The sequence below is a fragment of the Esox lucius genome, chromosome 21 (genome assembly GCF_011004845.1).
Source record: "Esox lucius isolate fEsoLuc1 chromosome 21, fEsoLuc1.pri, whole genome shotgun sequence".
NCBI lineage: Eukaryota > Metazoa > Chordata > Actinopteri > Esociformes > Esocidae > Esox > Esox lucius.
Window position 1 is genome coordinate 32,361,589 of NC_047589.1, and position 22,720 is coordinate 32,384,308.

The following is a 22,720-nucleotide window of genomic DNA, read 5'->3' on the forward strand; positions in this document are numbered from 1 at the left end:
TATTAGTATGGTGTTCCTAATAATCCTTTAGGTGAGTGTATATCTAAGAGGCTGGTACTAGATCTGAGAGGCTGGTACTAGATCTGAGAGGCTGGTACTAGATCTGAGAGGCTGGTACTAGATCTGAGAGGCTGGTACTAGATCTGAGATGATGGTACTAGATCTGAGATGATTGTACTAGATCTGAGATGATGGTACTAGATCTAAGAGGCTGGAACTACGTAGATCTAAGAATGTACAAAGGAGAAGGACACCTGGTGAACCCTGAGCTCATGAAAACCATTTTCATCTTGGTCATTTTGGTTTGTGTATCATAAAGCACTGCTGCTTTTCCTTTGGGTGAAACCACTATCAAGCATAAGCTCCTCTCAATGTTTGATATCCAGCCGATAATGATGATAAAATATTTTGTTACTAATCATATGGTTTTCAAGACACTGGAATGCAGCAGATGCTTAGAATAGATGTTTTTTACAATATTGTAATGAAAGGCATAGACCCAGGTAGGTATGGGTCCTGTTGGTAGTAAATCCGCCCTCAACACTGCCTCAGTGTCCCCTTATTAGATTCTGGTAGTCCATTTGTTGTTCAGCGAGATGCGTGTCATTTCGGCAGATGGGCGTTGTCTGTCTGGTTGATGTGCATCATTTGATATCCATTCAGTTCCACCATGTGGTTAACCAATCTATCCATCAAATTTACTTTATAAAGCACTTTTTACATCAGCAGCTTTTTACAAACAAACCCGGCCTGAAACCCCAAAGAGCAGGCAACAACAGTGTTGATGCACAGACACTAGGAAAAAGTTATTTAAAATTTACTGTAGAATGTTTTGTCAAATTCACATTGTATTTTTTCAATATTATCATTGCAACCTGGAGCATTGCAAAATATGTTACATTAACATTCCTACAACATCACTAAAATGTTCCTTGTTTCAGGATTGTTTTGCAATGTTTACTCTTACATTTCCAAAATGTTGCTAAAAGTAAAGGATGGAATGAGCTGGCTCCCTCTATCTCACCTTTGAGTCTGATATCAACTTGTTGGCGTAACCAGGGGTAGATGCCATAAGAAGAGGAGTCTTCTGGTATTGGGTTCTCTTTGAGCCAGCCGCCACAGGAGAACCTATAGAAGTCCTCACAGGGAGAGACAGCACGGTCCATCTTACTGAGGATAGAACCAGCTACACACACACACACACACACACACACACACACACAGATTACAAGGTCATTGTGATATTCTGTAAGTTTGACATTCAGACGCTCAGGGTTAAAGCATTGCCTCTTATTGCCTCATAGGCAAGCATCATGGTCTTGTAGCGGAGGCCTGCTTCGACTGGAGGTAGTGAAATGTGTAGTGGGTTGACGAGAACACCTTGGAAGGTTGAAGGGAGGGTTGCAGCCATTTTAACAAACATTTTCAGTATCTAAAGAAACCATAAAAACCAAAACAAACTCTTTTTTTTATGTTATTATATTAAAATGTGGTTGTAGTGGTTGGGTGGAAGTGTTTTTTCAAATCAGCTCTTACTTCTGAAACAGTCCCACAATGAATAGTGGCCAGTGTCACACGATGAGGAAATATTGTGATGCTGCACACAACTGGAATAAACAACCAGAAGATCAGAGACGTGCCCCAAACGTATCAATTTTTAAATCCAGGTTAAAAACTATGACTGAGCACTTAAATTTAACCACACTGTTTAGCCTTACAGCTTTTATAGCTTCCTCTTGGAATCTATTACAGAATCTACCATTTATGTTTTTATTTTATTTGTTATTCTATTTTGTTATTCAGTGTTTTATTATGATGTTTAATTGTTGCTTATGGTTTTTATTTTAGTATTTGTTTTTATATTCTTATTGTATTTTTACTTTATTTTTTTCTTTGTAGTGCATTGAATTGCTTCTGTGTCTGAATTGTGCTATATAAATAAACTTGCTTGTTGATATGTCAGTGGGATTTTTCATACATAGTAAACAGTGCTTGACAGACCTATGACATATAACACCTCTTACTTCAATCAACAAGTTAGCAAGTACATTCAGCAGGTTACTTGTATTGTTTTGGGGAGCACTAACTCTACATAAAACTATATTTAGAGGAGCATTAAAACTTGGTTTGCCTCTTCAATTTGAGTTGCCATCACTTCCTTTGTTTAGATAGTTGGATAACTTTATATGCGCTTTTTATGGAGTGAACCCACTAATGCACACCTGGAAGCTAGTTTTACAGGGGCTAACATGCTGTAATTCATGACCAATTATTTTATTTTTTTCATGGAATTTTGTGGATTATCTTACTAGCTCTCATGACAAATGAAAGGAAGGCGTTTAGCGCCGATATAAATACTATAAAAACCTGAGAACTTAACGTGCCTTGAAAACTGCACAACACTGATTATTTGCGAAGAGCTAATTTAGCTACTTAGCTAATAGTATTAATTACTAACAAACAGCAGTAGAGCGTACTGTTTTATTTGGTCCAAATCTGTAAAACTGAAATATTACCTAATTTCGTCTAACTGTTATTTTGATTACATCACATGTTGGTGCGTACCAAGCTTAATGTTCCTTGCCTTTTGAGTAAATAAAATGAGGATCTTGTGCTCTGGGAAATCCTGGAATCTTCTAGGTTTCTGTATGCAGGGTGCATAAATTGTACAACTGCAACCTAAGAAATAACTGTTCAAGTTATTTATATTTATATCATAAACCCATATGATTGCATGGGTTTTTATCATAAACTCATATTTGCATGGGTTTTATAATAAACTCATATGATTGCAGGGGTTTTATCATAAACTCATATTATTGCATGGGTTTTTATCATAAACTCATATGATTGCATGGGGTTTTATCATAAACTCATATTATTGCATGGGTTTTTGGGTGTTGTCCAGTTTTCTACCTCGACCGAAGAGGTTTTAAGTGACACGTTATTACAATGGGCCGTGACCAGATCAACGCTTATAAGGCCTTGATCTCAATCTCGGTCAAGTGGCCTACCCCCATCTCAGGAATTATATGGAGGGCAGAGAAAGTTAGAGAGTTCAGAGAATAAGACCTTGGGATTAGAAGGAGAGCAGAAAGAGTTAGAGAGTTCAGAGAAAATAAACTAGGATTAGAGGGAGAGCAGAGAGAGTCTGAAAGTTCAGAGAATAGGACTCTGGGGATTACAGACATTTTATGTGATAAGTTAAAAGGCCAAGCAACAAGGGTTGCAATAATAGGGTTAAGGTTAGTTTTAAAAAGGGACATGATTTAGAAGGGTCCACATTTCAAAGGTCCTGCTGGATATCATTCACCTCATGTGATGAGAAACAGGGGAAGTTCACAGGGAAAGATGCAGGGGCAGCAGTGTCCGTAGGTGAAGTAGGCATAGCTAATTTTAATGTGTGTGTAGTTGTGATCAGAGACCTGGAGAAGTGTAGGTGTGGATGTGAGGTGGGTGTGGATGTGATGCCAGGGTGGATGTGAAGTGGGCGTGGATTTGAGGTGGGTTTAAATGTGAGGTGGGTGTGGATGTGAGGTGGGTGTGGATCTGAGGTGGGTTTAAATGTGAGGTGGGTGTGGATGTGAGGTGGTTGTGGGTGTGATGTAGGTGTAGATGTGAGGTGGGTGTAGATGTGAGGTGGGTGTAGATGTGAGCCTACCTGCTTCAACGCACTGTGGAGTCAAGCAGAACTCCTCCGGATTGGCTCTCTGGGAGACTGAGAACAAGAACAGGGGATGAGGAAGTTTGCAACAATCCACAAAACACACCTACATAATCCAAACCCAAAAACACACCCACACAATCCAATCCCCAAAACACACCCACACAATCCAATCCCCAAAACACACCCACACAATCCAATCTAAAACCCCAAAACGCACCCACACAATCCAAACCCAAAAACACACCCACAAAATCCAAACCCCAAAAACACCTAAACAATCTAAAACCCCAAAACGCACCCACACAATCCAAACCCAAAAACACACCCACAAAATCCAAACCCCAAAAACACCTAAACAATCTAAAACCCCAAAACGCACCTGCACAATCCAAAGCAACAGTCTCACATCAGCATTGGGAGACACAGATGGGTGACAAATGAGAGGAAAGACCAACATAAAGTGTCTCAGTAAGGAACCATTCATCACTGCCTAGCCTTGACAGACAAGGATGAATGTGATGTCATTCTGCCTCGTCAGGTATCCAATGGAGACAACGTTACAGTTCAAGCATGTACAGATTGAAATTCATAAGAGTAAATATGACATAAATACGGAATCTGGTCGTACCAGAAGCTGGTGTCCGACTCGACTCGAAGGATAAAACAAACTGCAATCCTTTTAGTGTGCAAAACGTATTGGGACAATGGGAGAACTGAAGAAATGTTAGTGCTGATGAATCAGAAAAAAATCAACTGTTGTTTGGAAGAAAGCAAGTACTGTTGAATTCAACAGCAACAAACAACCTGGTAGACCAAGGAAGACCTCCACAGTGGATGACCAAAGAATGCTCACCATAATGAAAAGAAATCAACTAAGAAATGTAAAAAACTGCAGGAACCAGGGTCTAGAACTAGGAACCAGGAACTGCATTTTACCCTACGTTATCAATCCTTGTTTCTATCCATACTTGTGATCTTAGCCGCATTTCCACCACAGGAACTATACCCAGGAACTAGGAACTTTTCCAGGAACTCACTGCAGGAACTGCATTTTACCCCCAAAACCTATATACGTTTAAGTAAATCACAATTGGGAACAATGTTACTGTAAACGACATCGACTTGTTATTGGCACCTTTTTGTGTATCAGATGTTGAGATTTAATAAATATTATATAGTGTGTGGAAGTTCCTCTGTTTTCAGATTTACTCATACAGCCACTATACACATGTATTTGGTTCAACAACTATTTAATCTGCAAAAATGTAGGTGCAAAATACAGAGTACTGTAAACCAGCAGCAATCTGGGTAGTATTATTGAACATTTGGATATGGCAGTGACATATGTAAACTAGCAGCAATTGGTAGTATTATTGAATATTATATAGATACATGAGTGTAATAGGCTTATGAATGGTGGCATAGCACACTTCAACTACGTAGTGAGAATCATAAAAATATAGCAAGAACATAAAGCAATCATATACATAACCCTGTACATAGATAATACACATAGCATAGCATAGTTTCTTCCACTGGAGACTTGAGGAATGCCAACTCTTGCCTCCTCAGCCTGACTCTATCCTCGGACAGGAGCAGCAGGACCAGTATATGCAGCTGCTATACTGCTTCTGCTTCTTGTAATCTAGTTTTCATTTTTTAAGCTTCTTCTCATGACCGAAAGGACAAGATCCCGGATACAGGCGGCCGAAATGAGCTTTCTCCGCAGGGTGGCTGGGCGATCCCTTAGAGAGAGGGTGAGAAGCTCGGTCACCCGGGAGGAGCTCAGAGTAGAGCCGCTGCTCCTCCACATCGAGAGGGGTCAGCTGAGGTGGCTTGGGCATCTGTTTCGGATGCCTCCGGAACGCCTTCCTGGGAAGGTGTTCAGGTCCCGTCCCACCGGGAGGAGACCCCGGGGAAGACCTAGGACACGCTGGAGGGACTATGTCTCCCGGCTGGCCTGGGAACGCCTCTGTGTCCCCCCGGAAGAGCTAGAGGAAGTGTCTGGGGAGAGGGAAGTCTGGGCATCCCTGTTTAGACTGCTGCCCCCGTGACCTGGCCCCGGATAAGCGGAAGAAGATGGATGGATGGAAGCTTCTCCCGGTGTGAATAATGTTCAGCTAACTTGTAGGATATTTTCGTGTACACCTTATCATTACGAATTACTGTTTTGAATTCTCGCTTGGTCATCAGCATAAACACTCAATAAGGCCTGGACTTCGTCGTTGGTCCATCTGTCACTCGATTTCCTATCCATGATATGTTCATTTATTTTTTTTGTAAGCAAAATATTGAATTTAATAACGCCTGTAAATGTACTCAGCTGAGGACTTCTGCAAGTAAACTGTACTACTACTGGACCAATCAGAAATGTTCAGCATTGCAAGCCCCACCCCAAAAGTTCCGGTACTCTGGGAGAGTCCTACCTCCCGAGCAGGGACTGTTTCGGGGGTAAAATGCAGTTCCTGGTTTAATGCAGCGAGTCCTGGAAAGGTTCGTAGTTCCTGGATATAGTTCAAATTTATTTATAAAGCCCTTTTTACAACAGCAGTTCCTGCGGTGGAAACACGGCTTAAATGTACAGAAGACCAAAGATTATCACGTAGGCTGTTTTTTCTCTTCTTCACCAGAAGGCATGAAACATAACTAAAACTTTCTAGTAAATATGTAATTGAAACCTTGATCAGGCAATTGTAACACAAATAAAGAGGAAATGAAACGTTATTGAACAAAATAGTAAGGTGGCTGATAATAGGGGTCTTATATTTTAGCCACGTCGCTAACCAACTAGCTAAAAATAGTAATATTTCCACTGGAATTTCTAAAATGATAATTAATGACATGATAGTTAACATTTGTATGTATCTGATCAAATGATTAGTCGGTACAAGATATTTTCCAAACTGCTGTTGACTATGCCGTATGTGCTTGTGTATTATTAATTAATTGTGGTGTGTTTGTGTTTATTTTTCTTCTTAGGAAAAAGGAAAAGAGACTTCCTTGACTTACTGAGGGACATGGACGATGCTAACCAGAGGACAGAAGCAGCAGGACCAGTATATGCAGCTGCTATACTGAGGAAAGAGTCAGGCTAAGGAGAGCTGCATATACTGGTCCTGCTGCTCCTGTCCGAGGATAGAGTCAGGCTGAGGAGAGCCGTGTAGAGAGAGATGAGGAGGCGAGAGTTGGCATTCCTCGAGTCTCCGGCGGAAGAAACTGTGCTATGTGTATTATCCATGTACATTGTTATGTATATTACTGCTTTATGTTCTTGCTATATTTTCATAATTCTCACTACATAGTTGAAGTGTGCTATGCCACCATTCATAAGCATATTTCACTCATGTCTATAATATTCAATAATACTACCAATTGCTGCTAGTTAACTTATGTTACTGCCATATCTAAATGTTCAATAATACTACCCAGATTGCTGCTGGTTTACAGTACTCTTTTGCACCTACATTTTTGCAGATTAAATAGTTGTTGAATCAAATACGTGTGTATAGTGGCTGTTTTTGTAAATCTGAAAACAGAGGAACTTCCACACACTGTCTTGCTCACTGCTGAAATATTTATTAAATCTCAACGTCTGCAAACATTTTGTACAGTGACACCGTAGTAATGCCGACTCCAAATGAGAAATGCTCCTGTACGGAGTTCGTTGCAGGTTTCCATAGTGCAATGGTGATCCTTTTGTGAATGGGTACACAACGGCGATATCATGTCACCCCAGTTATGGTTGCAATCGATGGCACAGGTACAGAAATGTGTCCTAAAATTCTTTATCCATTAGACCTTGTGAAAGTTGAAACCACGGTTTCCCACCGTTTGCGTACCCAGGAAGGCGTTCCAGAGGCATCCGAAACAGATGCCCAAGCCACCTCAGCTGACCCCTCTCGATGTGGAGAAGCAGCGGCTCTACTCTGAGCTCCTCCCGGGTGACCGAGCTTCTCACCCTAAGACCAATACATCGACCGCATTACTGCAGAAGCTGCACCGATCCATCTGTCAATCTCCCGTTCCATCCTTCCCTCACTTGTGAACAAGACCCCTAGATACTTAAACTCCTCCACTTGAGGCAGGTACTCTCCACCAACCTGAAGTGGGCAAGCCACCCTTTTCCGACTGAGGACCATGGCCTCGGATTTGGAGGTACTGATTCTCATCCCCACCGCTTCACACTCGGCTGCAAACCGTCCCAGTGCATGCTGAAGGTCCTGGCTTGAAGGGGCCAACATGACAACATCATCCGCAAAAAGCAGAGACGAAATCGTGTGGTCCCCAAACTTGACACCCTCCGGCCCCTGGCTGCGCCTAGAAATTCTGTCCATAAAAATTATGAACAGAACTGGCGACAAAGGGCAGCCCTGCCGGAGTCCAACATGCACTGGGAACAAGTCTGACTTACTGCCGACAATGCGGACCAAGCTTCTGCTTCGGTCATACAGGGACCTGACAGCCCTTAGCAAAGGACCCAGGACCCCATATTCCTGAAGCACTCTCCACAGGATGCCGCGAGGGACACAGTCGAATGCCTTCTCCAAATCCACAAAACACATGTGGATTGGTTGGGCAAACTCCCATGAACCCTCCAACACCCCATAGAGGGTATAGAGCTGGTCCAGTGTTCCACGGCCCAGACGAAAACCACACAGTTCCTCCTGAATCCGAGGTTCTACTATCGGCCGTATTCTCCTCTCCAGAACCCTGGCATAGACTTTCCCGGGGAGGCTGAGAAGTGTGATCCCCCTATAGTTCGAACACACCCTCCGGTCCCCCTTCTTAAAAAGAGGGACCACCACCCCGGTCTGCCATCCCAGAGGCACTGTCCCCAACCGCCACGCGATGTTGCACAGGCGTGTCAACCAAGACAGCCCCACAACATCCAGAGACTTGAGGTACTCAGGGCGGATGGTTTGCCAGAATCTCTTCGAGGCCAGCCGATAGTCCTTCTCCATGGCCTCACCGAACTCCTCCCATGTACGAGTTTTTGCATCCACAACCACCCGGGCTGCAGTCCGCTAGGCCTGTCGGTACCCGTCAGCTGCCTCAGGAGTCCCACAAGCCAACCAGGCCTGATAGGACTCCTTCTTCAGCTTGACGGCATCCCTTACTTCCGGTGTCCACCACTGGGTTCGGGGATTGCCGCCTCGACAGGCACCGGAGACCTTATGGCCACAGCTCCGAGCGGCTGCTTCGACAATGGCGGTGGAGAACATGGTCCACTCGGACTCAATATCTCCAACCTCTCTCGGAATCCAGTCGAAGCTCTGCCGGAGGTGGGACTTAAAGATCTCTCTGACAGGAGACTCGGCCAGACGTTCCCAGCAGACCCTTACAGTATGCTTGAACATGGTGTTTCGTTATGGACAAACTGTGACTAGCACAGAAGTCCAATAACTGAGCACTGCTCGGGTTCAGATCAGGGGGGCCGTTCCTCCCAATCACGCCCCTCCAGGTGTCACTGTCGTTGCCCACGTAGGTGTCCCCCAGTAGACGAGTCCCCAGTCGGAGCACTTTCCAGCACCCCTCCCAGAGACTCCAAGAAGGTTGGGTACCCTGCACTGCCGTTCGGCCCGTAGGCACAAACAACAGTGAGACCCCTATCCCTGACCCGCAGGCGCAGGGAAACGACCCTCTCATTCACCGGGGTAAACTCCACCTGGCGGCAGAGTTGGGGAGCTATAAGCAAACCCACACCAGCCCGCCACCTCTCACCATGGGCAACTCCAGAGTGGTGAAGAGTCCATCCTCTCTCAAGGAGTGTGGTTCCAGAGCCCAAGCCGTGCGTAGATGTGATCCCGACTACCTCTAGTCGGAACCTCTCAACCTCACGCACGATCTCAGGCTCTTCCCCGCCAGCGAGGTGACGTTCCATGTCCCTAGAGCTAGTTTCCGTGTCCAGGGATCGGGTTGTCTAGGCCCCCGTATTCCCAATTTTGATTTACATAAATGTATATAGGCCTACTAAAAGAAATCTTACCATTCTCCTTTTCTGTGCGCGATGAAGTGAATGGATTTTACGAGTTATTTGCTCAACTAGCATTTCTGGGATTTTGAATCCGCTTTGCTACTACTGCTCATCTCTTCCACCATTAACACAATGATCACATTTGCAAACCAATAAATCTTGATCAACACAACTTGAATCTCCTCCCTGGTTGCAGTGGTTTTGTAGTTTCGCATAAATAATAAAGATGTCTGTTTGTTGTTTTTTTATAGGGTATGGTGCAAACGTCAGCCAACTAATTAGCCTAATCTTCGCGGGTCTTTAGACCACGGTGGAAAGGCACACAACAATGGGCTGAGAGAACCCTTTAGTTCCTTGAATAGCAATTCCTGGGACTCAAAATTCCGGGTATTTTCGGTGGAAACGCGGATCATGAGACATCAAGAACACTCTCCAGGAGGTAGCTGAGTACATGTCAGCCATTACCTGACACTCGAAGTGAAGAGGGAGGGAGGGAGTGGAACCATTTCCAGGAGGTAGCTGTGTACATGTCAGCCATTAGCATCTACAGAAAGAGTTAGCAACCAGGCTAATATGATTTAAAAATCAGATGGCATTAAAATACCCAAGAGACACCAGAGGTCTGTAAAATCATACAAGAATAGCACCTTTTATCAAAATGAAAGCAAGAGAAAAGGGTGGAATACATGGAACAGGTATATTACCTGTGAAAAACATCTCTTATTCTAGCACCCACTCTATACCAAAACATTTGTGCACCAGCATTACCTTTGTCATTTTGGAATACATTTTGTGAAGTTCCTGACACACAGTTCTTGGCGAGGTTTAGTGAGGATTAGGGTTAGGTGAGGGTTAGGGTTAAGTGAGGGTTAAGTGAGGATTGGGGTTAGGTGAGGGTTAGGGTTAAGTGAGGGCTAAGTGAGGATTAGGGTTAGGGATAAGTGAGGGTTAAGTGAGGATTAGGATTAGGGTTAGGTGAGGGATAGGGTTAAGTGAGGGCTAAGTGAGGATTAGGGTTAGGGATAAGTGAGGGTTAAGTGAGGATTAGGATTAGGATTAGGGTGAAATGGAAATATTTACTTTAAAATTTTCCGTACATGGAGAAAGATATTTTATAATCCTTATTAAACTATATCCTTCAAATTCGTCATATATGTTGAAATACTTGTTCTGTCGGAGTACTTGTCCCCCTCCAACCCCCTCTGTCCCCCTACCAACCTAATCTCTCCCTCTTTCTCTCTGTCTCCCCTACTCTCAACCTCCCCTCCCTCTGTCTCCCCTACTCCCAACCCCCCCTCTCTGTCCCCTACTCATTCCTAGCCCCCTGCCTTCCCTCTTTTCTCTCTCTCTCTGTCTTCCATCCTCCTCTCTTCCGGCCACACTAACCGTAACCTCATATGGTGTCCCTCAATCTGTCTAAAAAAAAACATCCCCACCCCCACAGCCATTAACATAAATACACACAGCCAGTATCATACAGCATGAAATCCCATACCATCACACACACACACAGCTAGTATCATACAGCATGAAACCCCATACCATCACACACACACACAGCCAGTATCATACAGAATGAAACCCCATACCATCACACACACACACAGCCAGTATCATACAGAATGAAACCCAATATCATCACACATATGCCAGAATACGCACACACACATACACACACACAGCTTGAACCAGAGTAAATCAGATAAACCACTTGACATTCTGTTGTAAATTCACATGCATGACCAGAGACAAGAGTGTGTGTGTATTTGGGGGTATGTGTGTCTACAATATACTACATCTACAGAAACATATAGAATTTAACAAACATTTTACCATTGAAATGTTGGCCACAATAACAAGAAAACAATAGTGACACCTTCCACCCTAAATGCCTGCACACAGACACAAACACAGACACTCAGACACACACACAGATACACACAGAGTGATTACCTTACTGTAACCAAATTATATCCTAACCCATAACCCTTAACTTTACCAGTCAGAATAAATGCCTAAACATAATTGTTATTTTATACCATAACCTTAGCCCTAACCCTAAACTAAATCCTGTATCATAACCCCTAATTATTAACCAGTCAGATTATTTCTTTAATGAATTACAATATTCAACTAGACAACTAAAGACAGCAACTATAAGCAACAATGAAACAATAGGCTGTTGTTACAACTGTGTGCCCTCCCCAAACTGTCCAAGCCACCGGTTTGACAAACCCACAACCATCTCAGACCTCAACCATAGTTCTCTGGAAGCAACCACCTCAGACATCCATAGATATAATGTAGTAATAGCATTATATCTGAATAAAGGAAGACCATCTCTGACAAAAATAAAACCACTTTAGATTATAGGAAGCCCCTCAAACTAAAGGGATACTACTTCAGCCTAGAGGAAGACTGAATCTTTATTTAGCAAACATATAACCATAAACCTAACCATCCTTAAATCCCCAACCATAAACATAACTATTCCTGAATACATACATTTATAACTATAAACCTAATCATCCTTAAATACATAACTATAAACCTAATCATCCTTAAATAAATAACTATACACCTAATCATCCTTGCATACATAACTATACACCTAATCATCCTTATATACATAACTATAAACCTAATCATCCTTAAATACATAACTATACACCTAATCATCCTTGTATACATAACTATACACCTAATCATCCTTGTATACATAACTATAAACCTAATCATCCTTGAATACATAACTATAAACCTATTCATCCTTAAATACATAACTATAAACCTAATCATCCTTGTATACATAGCCATAAACCTAACCATCCTGGCACAGGGGTCCTGCTCATTTACATGAAAACAACATCTAGGTTATTTAGCCACTTTACAATTATAATTAAGGGAAATATAATTAATTCAGCAAATTGATAGGACAGGAGTAAGTTAGGGTTTCTCTCATCCTTCATTTCACTTACACATTTAAAAACATTTAACAACTGCTATAGAAAATGTAACCAGTTCAATAACCACTGATGTAGGCATTGGCTTTTTCATCCCCCGTAGTTGTTAATCTCCTTATGGTCACTTGTTGAATAATACCATGACGATTTGAGATCTTGTTGCAAAGTGTATTTGTTTCAGTGTATGTTTTATTTTTTTTGTGTTTTGTGTGTGTTTGGTTAGGTGTGTTTGGTTAAGTGCGTGTTTGAGTGTAAGAGAGTATGCAACTCTATCTGTCCTTAAAATAGTGGCAAACTCTAAACTCCAAAAGTCACTAAACACATTTTACAAACAAGCCTGTAAGAGTATCACACTAGCATATGACTTTATTATCTCAAACAAGCATATTACTTTATTATCTCAACACGAGCATATTACTATATGAACTCAACACATGTGTATTAATACATAATCTCAACAAGAGCACATTACTTCACTGTGTACTCACCTACTATGAGAGCAAGCAGAAGAACGATGCCCAAACACACACACACACCCAACGCAGCCTTCAGAAGACGACTCTTCCCTTGTTCTGGCTTAGACACACACAGGCTAACAGGCTCCAACTCCATATCGAAACACTCACACATATACACACAGACCCGATTTCACTACTTCACGTTCAAGCCCCTCTTATTCCTCTCTGTGTAATTACCCAAGTGTCTCTGGATCTCTCTCGCAGTCACTTTTTATTTTTCTCCTCTCTCATTTCTCTCCCTCTCTCTCCAAACTGTAAAACTGACTGTTGGTCAACCTACTTCTGTCAGTTTCAAAATATCTCCCTTCCCCCTCTTTATTCCTGTCTATCATTTCCTTCTCTTTCATTCCCTCTATTATACCCTCAGAGGCAGCTACTAACCAGAGACAGCTACTAACGAGAGACAGCTACTAACCAGAGACAGCTACTAACCAGAGACAGCTACTAACCAGAGACAGCTACTAACCAGAGACAGCTACTAACCAGAGACAGCTACTAACTGTATTCACACATTAACACACACTTTAAATACTTAATTTAAATCCAAAAATTGCAGTAGGGTTCCCTCAAGTCGACAGTCTCCAAAAATCACTGTAAGATTCTTTCAACTCGTCTGTCTCCAGAAATCATGGTAGGATTCCCTCAAGTCGACTGTTTCACCTGCTAAAAGGTGTGATGTTATTATGTCTTCTTATAATTACCTCACTGTGTTATGTGGTCGTCTGACTGTTATGCAGGTGTGAAAGGCATTCATGGGCAGATTCACACCTGTATTATTGACCTGTAGAATATTCCAGAAAAAAAGAGGTTACACACCAAATGTCTGTAGTAACCCAGCCGTTTGACTTTAGGGAACATGTAAATGTCTGTAGTAACCCAACTGTTTGATTTTAGGGAACATGTAAATGTCTGTAGTAACCCAACTGTTTGATTTTAGGGAACATGTAAATGTCTGTAGTAACCCAACTGTTTGATTTTAGGGAACATGTAAATGTCTGTGGTAACCCAACTGTTTGATTTTAGGGAACATGTTAATGTCTGTAGTAACCCAGCCGTTTGATTTTAGGGAACATGTAAATGTGTGTAGTAACCCAACTGTTTGATTTTAGGGAACATGTAAATGTGTGTAGTAACCCAACTGTTTGATTTTAGGGAACATGTTAATGTCTGTATTAACCCAGCCGTTTGACTTTAGGGAACATGTAAATGTCTGTAGTAACCCAACTGTTTGATTTTAGGGAACATGTAAATGTCTGTAGTAACCCAGCCGTTTGATTTTAGGGAACATGTAAATGTCTGTAGTAACCCAACTGTTTGATTTTAGGGAACATGTAAATGTCTGTAGTAAACCAACTGTTTGAGTTTAGGGAACATGCTGGTCTATGATTATTAGTTATTTGAATCTTTGGAACATAAAGCACACAAGCATTACATTTCATTTGCATTAATTAAAAAGTAAATTACCTTTTCTACATCTAATATATTTATGAAATACAATACACAGAATTTGATGTGATTTAGGGTAAACATATATTGCAGTAAACAAGGTTTTTCCCCCAGGTAACACTTCCGAGCCTCCATCATGATTTAACATAGCATAGTCACATGGTGTAATTAAACATGCCACAGTCACATGGTATAATTGACCAGGCCACAGTCACATGGTATAATTGACCAGGCCATAGTCACATGGTATAATTGACCAGGCCATAATCACATGGTATAATTGACCAGGCCATAATCATATGGTATAATAGCTGGACTACAAACTGAGAAATAGAACATTGTCTTGCTGCTCAGAGTAGACTGGATCACTTCACTCAGTCAAGGAAATAGACAGTGATAACTGCCACAGACTATAGTAGTCTTACATTACAAAAACAGCACAGTGCACCAGGAAAGCTAAAAACCCAGGCTCTCTTCAATCTCCTGGCTACCATTGAGGAGCAGTGTTCTCAGCAGCTCACAATCATTATGATGTCTTTCATTGCAGCTGACCTGGCCCTGTATTCAACCCCAACATGAACAAATTGATAATAATAATTAAAAGGTGACTGAGGTCTGTGAGACTCTGCCATGGGAGGAATAGACCAATGGGCTAGGAACAGAGGGAGTCGGAGATGAGCCAGGCAGCCCTCAATCTTCCCTAAGGATCACTCTAGCTAGTAGCCTAGCCAGTTCAAAATGTTAAAAAGAAAGTATAGTAGAAACCAAGACTGTTGGCAAAACCAAAGCTGTATTTCAGCAAACCAGACTGCACCTGTTGATAGTGCAGCAATGTCTGGTGAGACCAACAGGAAGCTGTACACTCCAAACCCAGGACCACAGTGGAGATTGTGGAAAGGGAAATTAGATAATAGAAAAAAAGATAACCAACAGGATTTTGTTAATGGCTTGCTTGCAATACATGTAAGGGATCTTGTTGTTTCTTGGGGCAACTGATGAAGTAATAAACTGGGCAGATGGCTAGGTCAGAGGGACAATGGAAAATGTTAAGGTTTTAATCTGTTTGTTGTTTTGTTCTGCAAAGGGAAAGCCCTAGGGCTCTGGGAAGGTGGGTGACCCACTGGGGTGACTCCTCTGGGAAGGTGGGTGACCCACTGGGGTAACTCCTCTGGGAACGGGGGTGACCCACTGGGGTGACTCCTCTGAGAACGGGGGTGACAAACTGGGGTGACTCCTCTGGGAATGTGGGTGACCCACTGGGGTGACTCCTCTGGGAACGATGGTGACCCACTGGGGTGACTCCTCTGGGAACGGGGGTGACCCACTGGGATGACTCCTCTGGGAATGGGGGTGACCCACAGGGATGACTCCTCTGGGAATGGGGGTGACCCACAGGGTTGACACCTCTGGGATAGGGGGTGACCCCCTGGGGGGCTCCTATTTAGCCAGGGTCCAGTGTGTTGGATTCCAGAAACAGTGTGTTGCATTTGACCTAGCTGCGGTTTCCTGCAATTGCTGTTTGAATAAAGGTAAAATTTGAGTAATTCAGACTTTTCTGAGTAATTTCCACAAGATAATGGCCCTCTCCTTTGATGAACATATAAAATATGTCTCAAGAGTTGCTTATTTTCATCTTCGAAAAATTGCAACAATCAGAAACTTTCTATCAGAAACTGATGCAGAAAAACGAATCCATGCTTTTGTTACTTCTAGACAAGATAACTGTAATGCTCTTCTTTCCGGTTACCCTGACAAATCAATAAATAAACTTCAATTAGAGCTGAACATGGCTGCTAGAATCCTAACTAGAACAAAAAAACACATTACACCTGTACTAGCGTCCTTACACTGGCTGCCTGTTATGGTTAGGGCTGATTTTACGGTTTTATTGTTAACCTACAAATCAATACATGGATTTCCTCCTACTTACCTCGCTGAAATGATCCAGCAATACATAACTACCTGTAACCTTAAATTGCAAGATGCAGGCCTTTTAATTGTACCTAGAATCTCAAAACAAACAGCCGGAGGCAGGTACTTTTGTCATGGAGCTCCACTACTGTGGAATGATTTGCCAATTAAGGTTAGAAATGCAAACTCAGTGCAAACTTTCAAGTGTCTACAAAAGACTAATCTCTACATCATGGTCTATGATTAAGTGTAGTCTGGTCCAGGGGCGTGAAGGTGACCAGAAAGGCTTGATACTGTCCCCCCATGCAGTCTTGCCAGGTGGGCTCTCATCGCCACTGGGATGCCCTCCCTCCAATGCCATTCGGGGGCAGAGTCACCAGCTTGTTGTTGTCTCTCTCTTGTGCACTTGTGCAATTGGGCTGTACACCCTCATTCAGGGTGGTGCAATTGGTGGGTGTCCCCTTGGTTGATGCTTGGCAATGAGGGTGGATTTTTCTGCCTGTTGGGCTCTGTCCGGAGCCTCCCCCAGATATGGCCACGGTGTCACTGGACCCCCTTGTCTTAGCCCCAAGGACTGCTATGTTATTGTGCTGAGGGAGTAAGGTCAGTTCTCCTTTTCCACTATAAATCCTTATAGATTTATATAACATGAAATACCACAGCAATGCCAATGATACTCAAATATATATGGCTCTCGAACCATGTGACAACAGCTCCATAGACTCTCTGTGTCACTGTATAGAGCACATAAATACCTGGATGAAACAAAATTGTCTACAATTAAACCAAGATAAAACTGAGATTGTGTTTGACAACAAAAATAAAAGAACAAGTATTAGTAAAGAGCTGGATTCTCAGGCCCTTAAAACCAAGGATCAAGTGCGTAATCTTGGTATCTTGATTCTTGACTCAGACCTCACATTTAACAGTCATATCAAAACGGTCACCAAAACAGCATTCTATCATTTAAAAAATACAGCCAGAACCAAAGGCTTGGTGTCCCAAAAAGACCAAGAGAAGCTAATCCATGCTTTTATCTCTAGAAGGGTTGACTACTGTAATGGACTCTTAACTGGACTTCCAAAAAGACTGTAAAACAACTGCAGCTCATTCAGAATGCTGCTGCTAGAATGTTAACCAGGACAAAGAGAACAGAGCACATCACTCCGGTTCTTAAATCTTTGCATTGGCTTCCAGTCAGTTACAGAATAGATTCCAAAGGGGTGCTTTTAGTTTATAAATCTCTGAATGGTTTAGGACCTGAATACATTTCTGATATGCTTGCAGAATATTAACCAAGTCCAAACTAAACATGGAGAAGCTGCGTTTAGCACTGTACAAAAGTGGAATAAACTACCAGAAGATCTTAGACGTGCCCCAAACGTATCAATTTTTAAATCCAGGTTAAAAACACTTCTCTTCTCACGTGCCTATGACTGAGCACTTAAACTTAACCACACTGTTTAGCCTTATAGCTTCCCACTTTTAATCGTTAGCTGTCTAGCTTCCCACTTTTAATCTTAAAAAAATTTCTTATTGTATTTTTTTATTATTATGATGTATTCATTTAATTTTGTTTTCATTTGAATATGAGTTATGTTATTGTTTTCATATATTTTTCTTTGTAAAGCAAATTGAATTGCTTCGATGTATGACTTGTGCTAAATAAATAAACTTGCTTGCTTGCTAAATCCAAGGAATAAATTGTCCTAAAGTTTTACAATGAAAATGTATGAATAATTAATAATTGGGAAAATAAAATTGCTAAATAAACCTTGTACTTGACATTATACATATTCAAGATAAATATGAATGTAGTAAAAGCAACAATTTAGTTTGTCCATGCCCAGGTTGAGCTTAATATGGAATTGCCTATATTAGGTGGGAACCTTCAGCCAATAACAGATCCAGTAATTGGTATTGGCTGGTATGTCTAAAGAGAACAGTATTCTTTTGCTATTGGTTGGGTGGCTGAATGAGAGGGATGTGTGTGCGTGTATGTGGGGGGCCTTTAGCCCAGGGATCCCGTACACGCTTTAAAATGGCCCTGTTGTGCTCCGGGTAGCCAATCACTACTGGTTTTGTGTGTGTGCGTCTGTCTTCCTTCAACTAATGTGTCTGTGTAGTGTCAGAGAAAAACAGATGTAGTAGTAGATCTAATTAATAATCCATTTGTTTCTGTGTAGATTTCATATCTTATTGTTGGAACTAGGATGTTCTGGTCTCAAATTTAATAAGGACACAAAGTACATTATTTATCAAGTTTAAAACAGAAAAACATACACGCATACAGGCACATGGACTGGACCTATCCCAGTAAGGATTACTTTAATTAATATAAAAAAACATTAAACAAAGAAATATAAAAATGTGGCCAACTCTGCTTTTTAATACAAGTTATTTAATGGTAAATTCTTATAAGCAGCTTTTAGTTTTTTCCCAACCCAACGGTGAGTATTTCATATCCAGACCTTTGGTTCAAGTAAGTCTTCAAATCATACACCAAGGAGAACATTCACCCTCCGTCATACACCAAGGAGAACATTCACCATCCGTCATACACCAAGGAGAACCTTCACCCTCCGTCATACACCAAGGAGAACCTTCACCCTCCGTCATACACCAAGGAGAACCTTCACCCTCCGTCATACACCAAGGAGAACCTGCACCCTCCGTCATACACCAAGGAGAACCTTCACCCTCCGTCATACACCAAGGAGAACCTTCACCCTCCGTCATACACCAAGGAGAACCTTCACCCTCCGTCATACACTAAGGAGAACCTTCACCCTCCGTCATACACCAAGGAGAACCTTCACCCTCCGTCATACACCAAGGAGAACCTTCACCCTCCGTCATACACCAAGGAGAACCTTCACCCTCCGTCATACACCAAGGAGAACCTTCACCCTCCGTCATACACCAAGGAGAACCTTCACCCTCCGTCATACACCAAGGAGAACCTTCACCCTCCGTCATACACCAAGGAGAACCTTCACCCTCCGTCATACACCAAGGAGAACCTTCACCCTCCGTCATACACCAAGGAGAACCTTCACCCTCCGTCATACACCAAGTAGAACATTCACCCTGCATCATACACCAAGGAGAACAATCCCCCTGCGTCATAATAAAGTTTCTCAACGTAAAATTGCAAAGAGTTTGAGAATACCATAATCTACAGTACATAACATCATTAAAAAATTCTGAGAATCCAGAGAAATCTCTGTACACAACGAACAACGAAAATCAATATTGGATGGCTGTGACCTTTGGGCCCTCAGGCAGCACTGCCTTAACAACAGATAGGATTCTATACTGGAAATCACAGCATGGGCTCACAAACACTTCTAAAAAACCATTGTCTGTGGACACAGTACATCACTGCACAAATGCAAGTTAAAACAATACCATGCAAAGAAAAACCATATATAAACAAAATCCATAAATGCCACTGCCTTCTCTGGGCCCAAGCTCATGCATGATGGAGGCGAACTGGAAAACTGTCTTGTGGTCTGACAAATCAAAATGTGAAAATAAATTGGGAATCATGGACACCGCATCCTCTGGGCTAAAGAGGAGAGGGATCATCCGGATTCTTATCAGGGGCTAGTTCAAAAGCCAGCATCTGTGATGGTATGGGGGTGCATTAGTGCACATGGCATGGGTGACTTGCACATCTGTGAAGGCACAATTAACGCTGAACAATATATACAGGTTTTGGAACAACATATGCTTCCATCCAGATTGTCTTTTTCAGGGAAGGCCATTGTTATTTCAGCAGGACAAAGCTAAACCACATTCTGCACTTATTACAACATTATGGCTCTGTAGTAAAAGAGTCTGGGTGCTAAACTAGCCTGCTTGCAGCCCAGACCTGCAAACATTGAAAACATTTGGCACATAATGAAATCCTATATCAAGCAAGAATGGGAAAACATTACCTCTCATAACTACAGCAATTGGTCTCAGTTCCCATACACTTACAGAGCATTGTCAAAAGAATAGGTGATGAAACACAGTGGTAAACATGCCCCCTTTAGAGAAGTCCAAATAATAAAACAATTAGAGTATTGTTAGACAGTGCCTGAAGTATATCCTAGATGGAGATCTTCAGAGTCATCATAACCATTACCTCCTAGTTGGAGAACAACTGTTCTACAGAGTCCTCATAACCAGTACCTCCTAGTTGGAGAACCACCATTTCAAAACTATCACTTCTCACCCCAGCCCTCCTCTCCTCCCCCTCAACATCCTCCTTCCACCACCCAGCCTGTCATTATTTTGGGATAAGTACAACATCCCTCTATACACCACATGTCTTCACAAAGTTAAAACAGACCTAAAGACAAAAATATCTGTGGTTAGATGGAAGTGAAATACCAACAGACATTTAATTGTCTGTGGGAAACACCCAGTAAATTACACTATAGCACCTCTTTTAAAATCACAGAGTCCTTGAAGGCCGAATCAGTAATTGAAACAATAACAAAGGATACTCCCCACTCATTTCTATAAAAAGTTCAGGGATAGGGCTACAGAAATCATCGACAGTTCTAGAAAGTACTGGCCATCTATGACAATAAAATTATATTTTCAACCATGTTATGAGGTGGTTGAGTGTTTCTTTATGTTTACATAGTTCTGATGGGGCACAACAATTCAACTTAAGTGTGAATTTCCATTTACTATTTTTAAGGTATTAAACAACCTGTACATAGTTGTTGGGTTTTTACAGTTTTGTGTTTGCATTCATGTTTTATTGCTATTTGATTTAGATGCTTAGTTTCAACATTCTTAAATAGTTTCAGTTCATTTCAATTTCTTTAAATTAAGAAGCAATATGTCACAAAATAAGAACTGAAAAGGAGAGACATACTGACCATTGTTTATTCTTAAACAGACTGTCTTTTCCCGTAGGAAGTTATGGATAGTAGTGGTCAGTTCTGGTGGAGCTGTTGGGTCTTTTAATTTTAGAAATGTTACAGCTGAGTGGGCTCGATGTGATACCTTTAATTTGAAAAGAAAGCTGCTTAAACCACTATCTCTGCATGTGTCAATAAACATAATTTAAAAAATTTTGGTTTTTAACAGTAAGACACATAATTCACCCAAGTTGCATCAAAAAACTCATAACAGGGTCAAATAAATCACCTTTGAGACTTGAATTAAGGAACATTCCTAACCCGTTACACTGTCCCCATTCAAATACTGTCCTGACCCATTACACTGTCCCCCTTCCAAAACAATCCTAACCCGTTACACTGTCCTCCTTCTTCCAATATAGTCCTATCCCATTACATTGTCCCCCATCCAAAACGGTTGACCGTCATCTGGAACTTCTTCCATTTTCTAATAATTGCGCCAACAGTTGTTGCCTTCTCACCAAGCTGCTTGCCTATTGTCCTGTAGCCCGTCCCAGCCTTGTGCAGGTCTACAATTTTATCCCTGATGTCCTTACACAGCTCTCTGGTCTTGGCCATTGTAGAGAGGTCTGTTTGATTGAGTGTGTGGATAGGTGTCTTTTATACAGGTAACAAGTACAAACAGGGGCAGTTAATACAGGTATTGAGTGAAGAACAGGAGGGCTTCCTAAAGAAAAACTAACAGGTCTGTGAGAGCTGGAATAATTACTGGTTGGTAGGTGATCAAACACTTATGTCAATTAATTATTTAAAAATCATACAATTTGATTTTCGGGATTTCGTCTTTCACAGTTCTACATGCTTTGTAAGTAGGAAATCCTGCAAAATCGGCAGTGTATCAAATACTTGTTCTCCCCACTGTATATAATGCAATGCATGCAGTCAAGACCACAAAGCCTTAAATATAAACAACTGAGCAGAGTCGGACACATTGTTTTAGGCAACTGAATAAATATAAAAATAAATAAAACTTTTACTTGTATGTTATTTGTTTTAGGACATTTAACACAATGAGCTCCTTTTGCCAATAATACTTGTGCTGTTGATGGTGCTGGCTGCAGCACCATTTTGAGAATTCTTTCTATTTCTTTTGTCGGTACTGAACGGATCTCTTGGATCTGGAGGGGCATGGGTCTGTTTTTCGTTTCTTTCTACAGTACTTTTCGGAAAGGATCTGTTTTTCTTTGGATCCATTTGGAATGGGTCTAAAATTTTATTATTTTATTTCATGAGAATCGGGTCAGGTGGGAAAGACTTGGTTTAATTTCAGAGACCTCTAAGAGAGAAAAGTAATAAGAAGGAACACACACATTAAA

At 41.7% G+C, this 22,720-nt stretch overlaps 1 protein-coding gene across 6 annotated transcripts in view; it reads right to left on the reverse strand.

Moving 5' to 3' along the window:
* phex (phosphate regulating endopeptidase homolog, X-linked) overlaps positions 1-13,919 on the reverse strand; it is a 49,584-nt gene extending 35,665 nt beyond the window's left edge. For 2 of the 6 annotated variants that reach the window (XM_029116383.2, XM_029116382.2), the window contains exons 1-3: positions 13,093-13,545; positions 3,662-3,718; positions 1,025-1,186 (exon numbers count right to left, since the gene is read on the reverse strand). In XM_029116383.2, coding sequence (XP_028972216.1) covers positions 1,025-1,186; positions 3,662-3,718; positions 13,093-13,234 — 361 coding nt within the window. In that variant the 5' untranslated portion in view covers positions 13,235-13,545. Of the gene's footprint in view, positions 1-1,024; positions 1,187-3,661; positions 3,719-13,092; positions 13,550-13,823 lie in introns of those variants that run through there. The other 4 variants (XM_029116385.2, XM_034289458.1, XM_029116384.2 and 1 more) reach the window with 4 other exon arrangements.
* Positions 13,920-22,720: the final 8,801 nt, after the last annotated feature.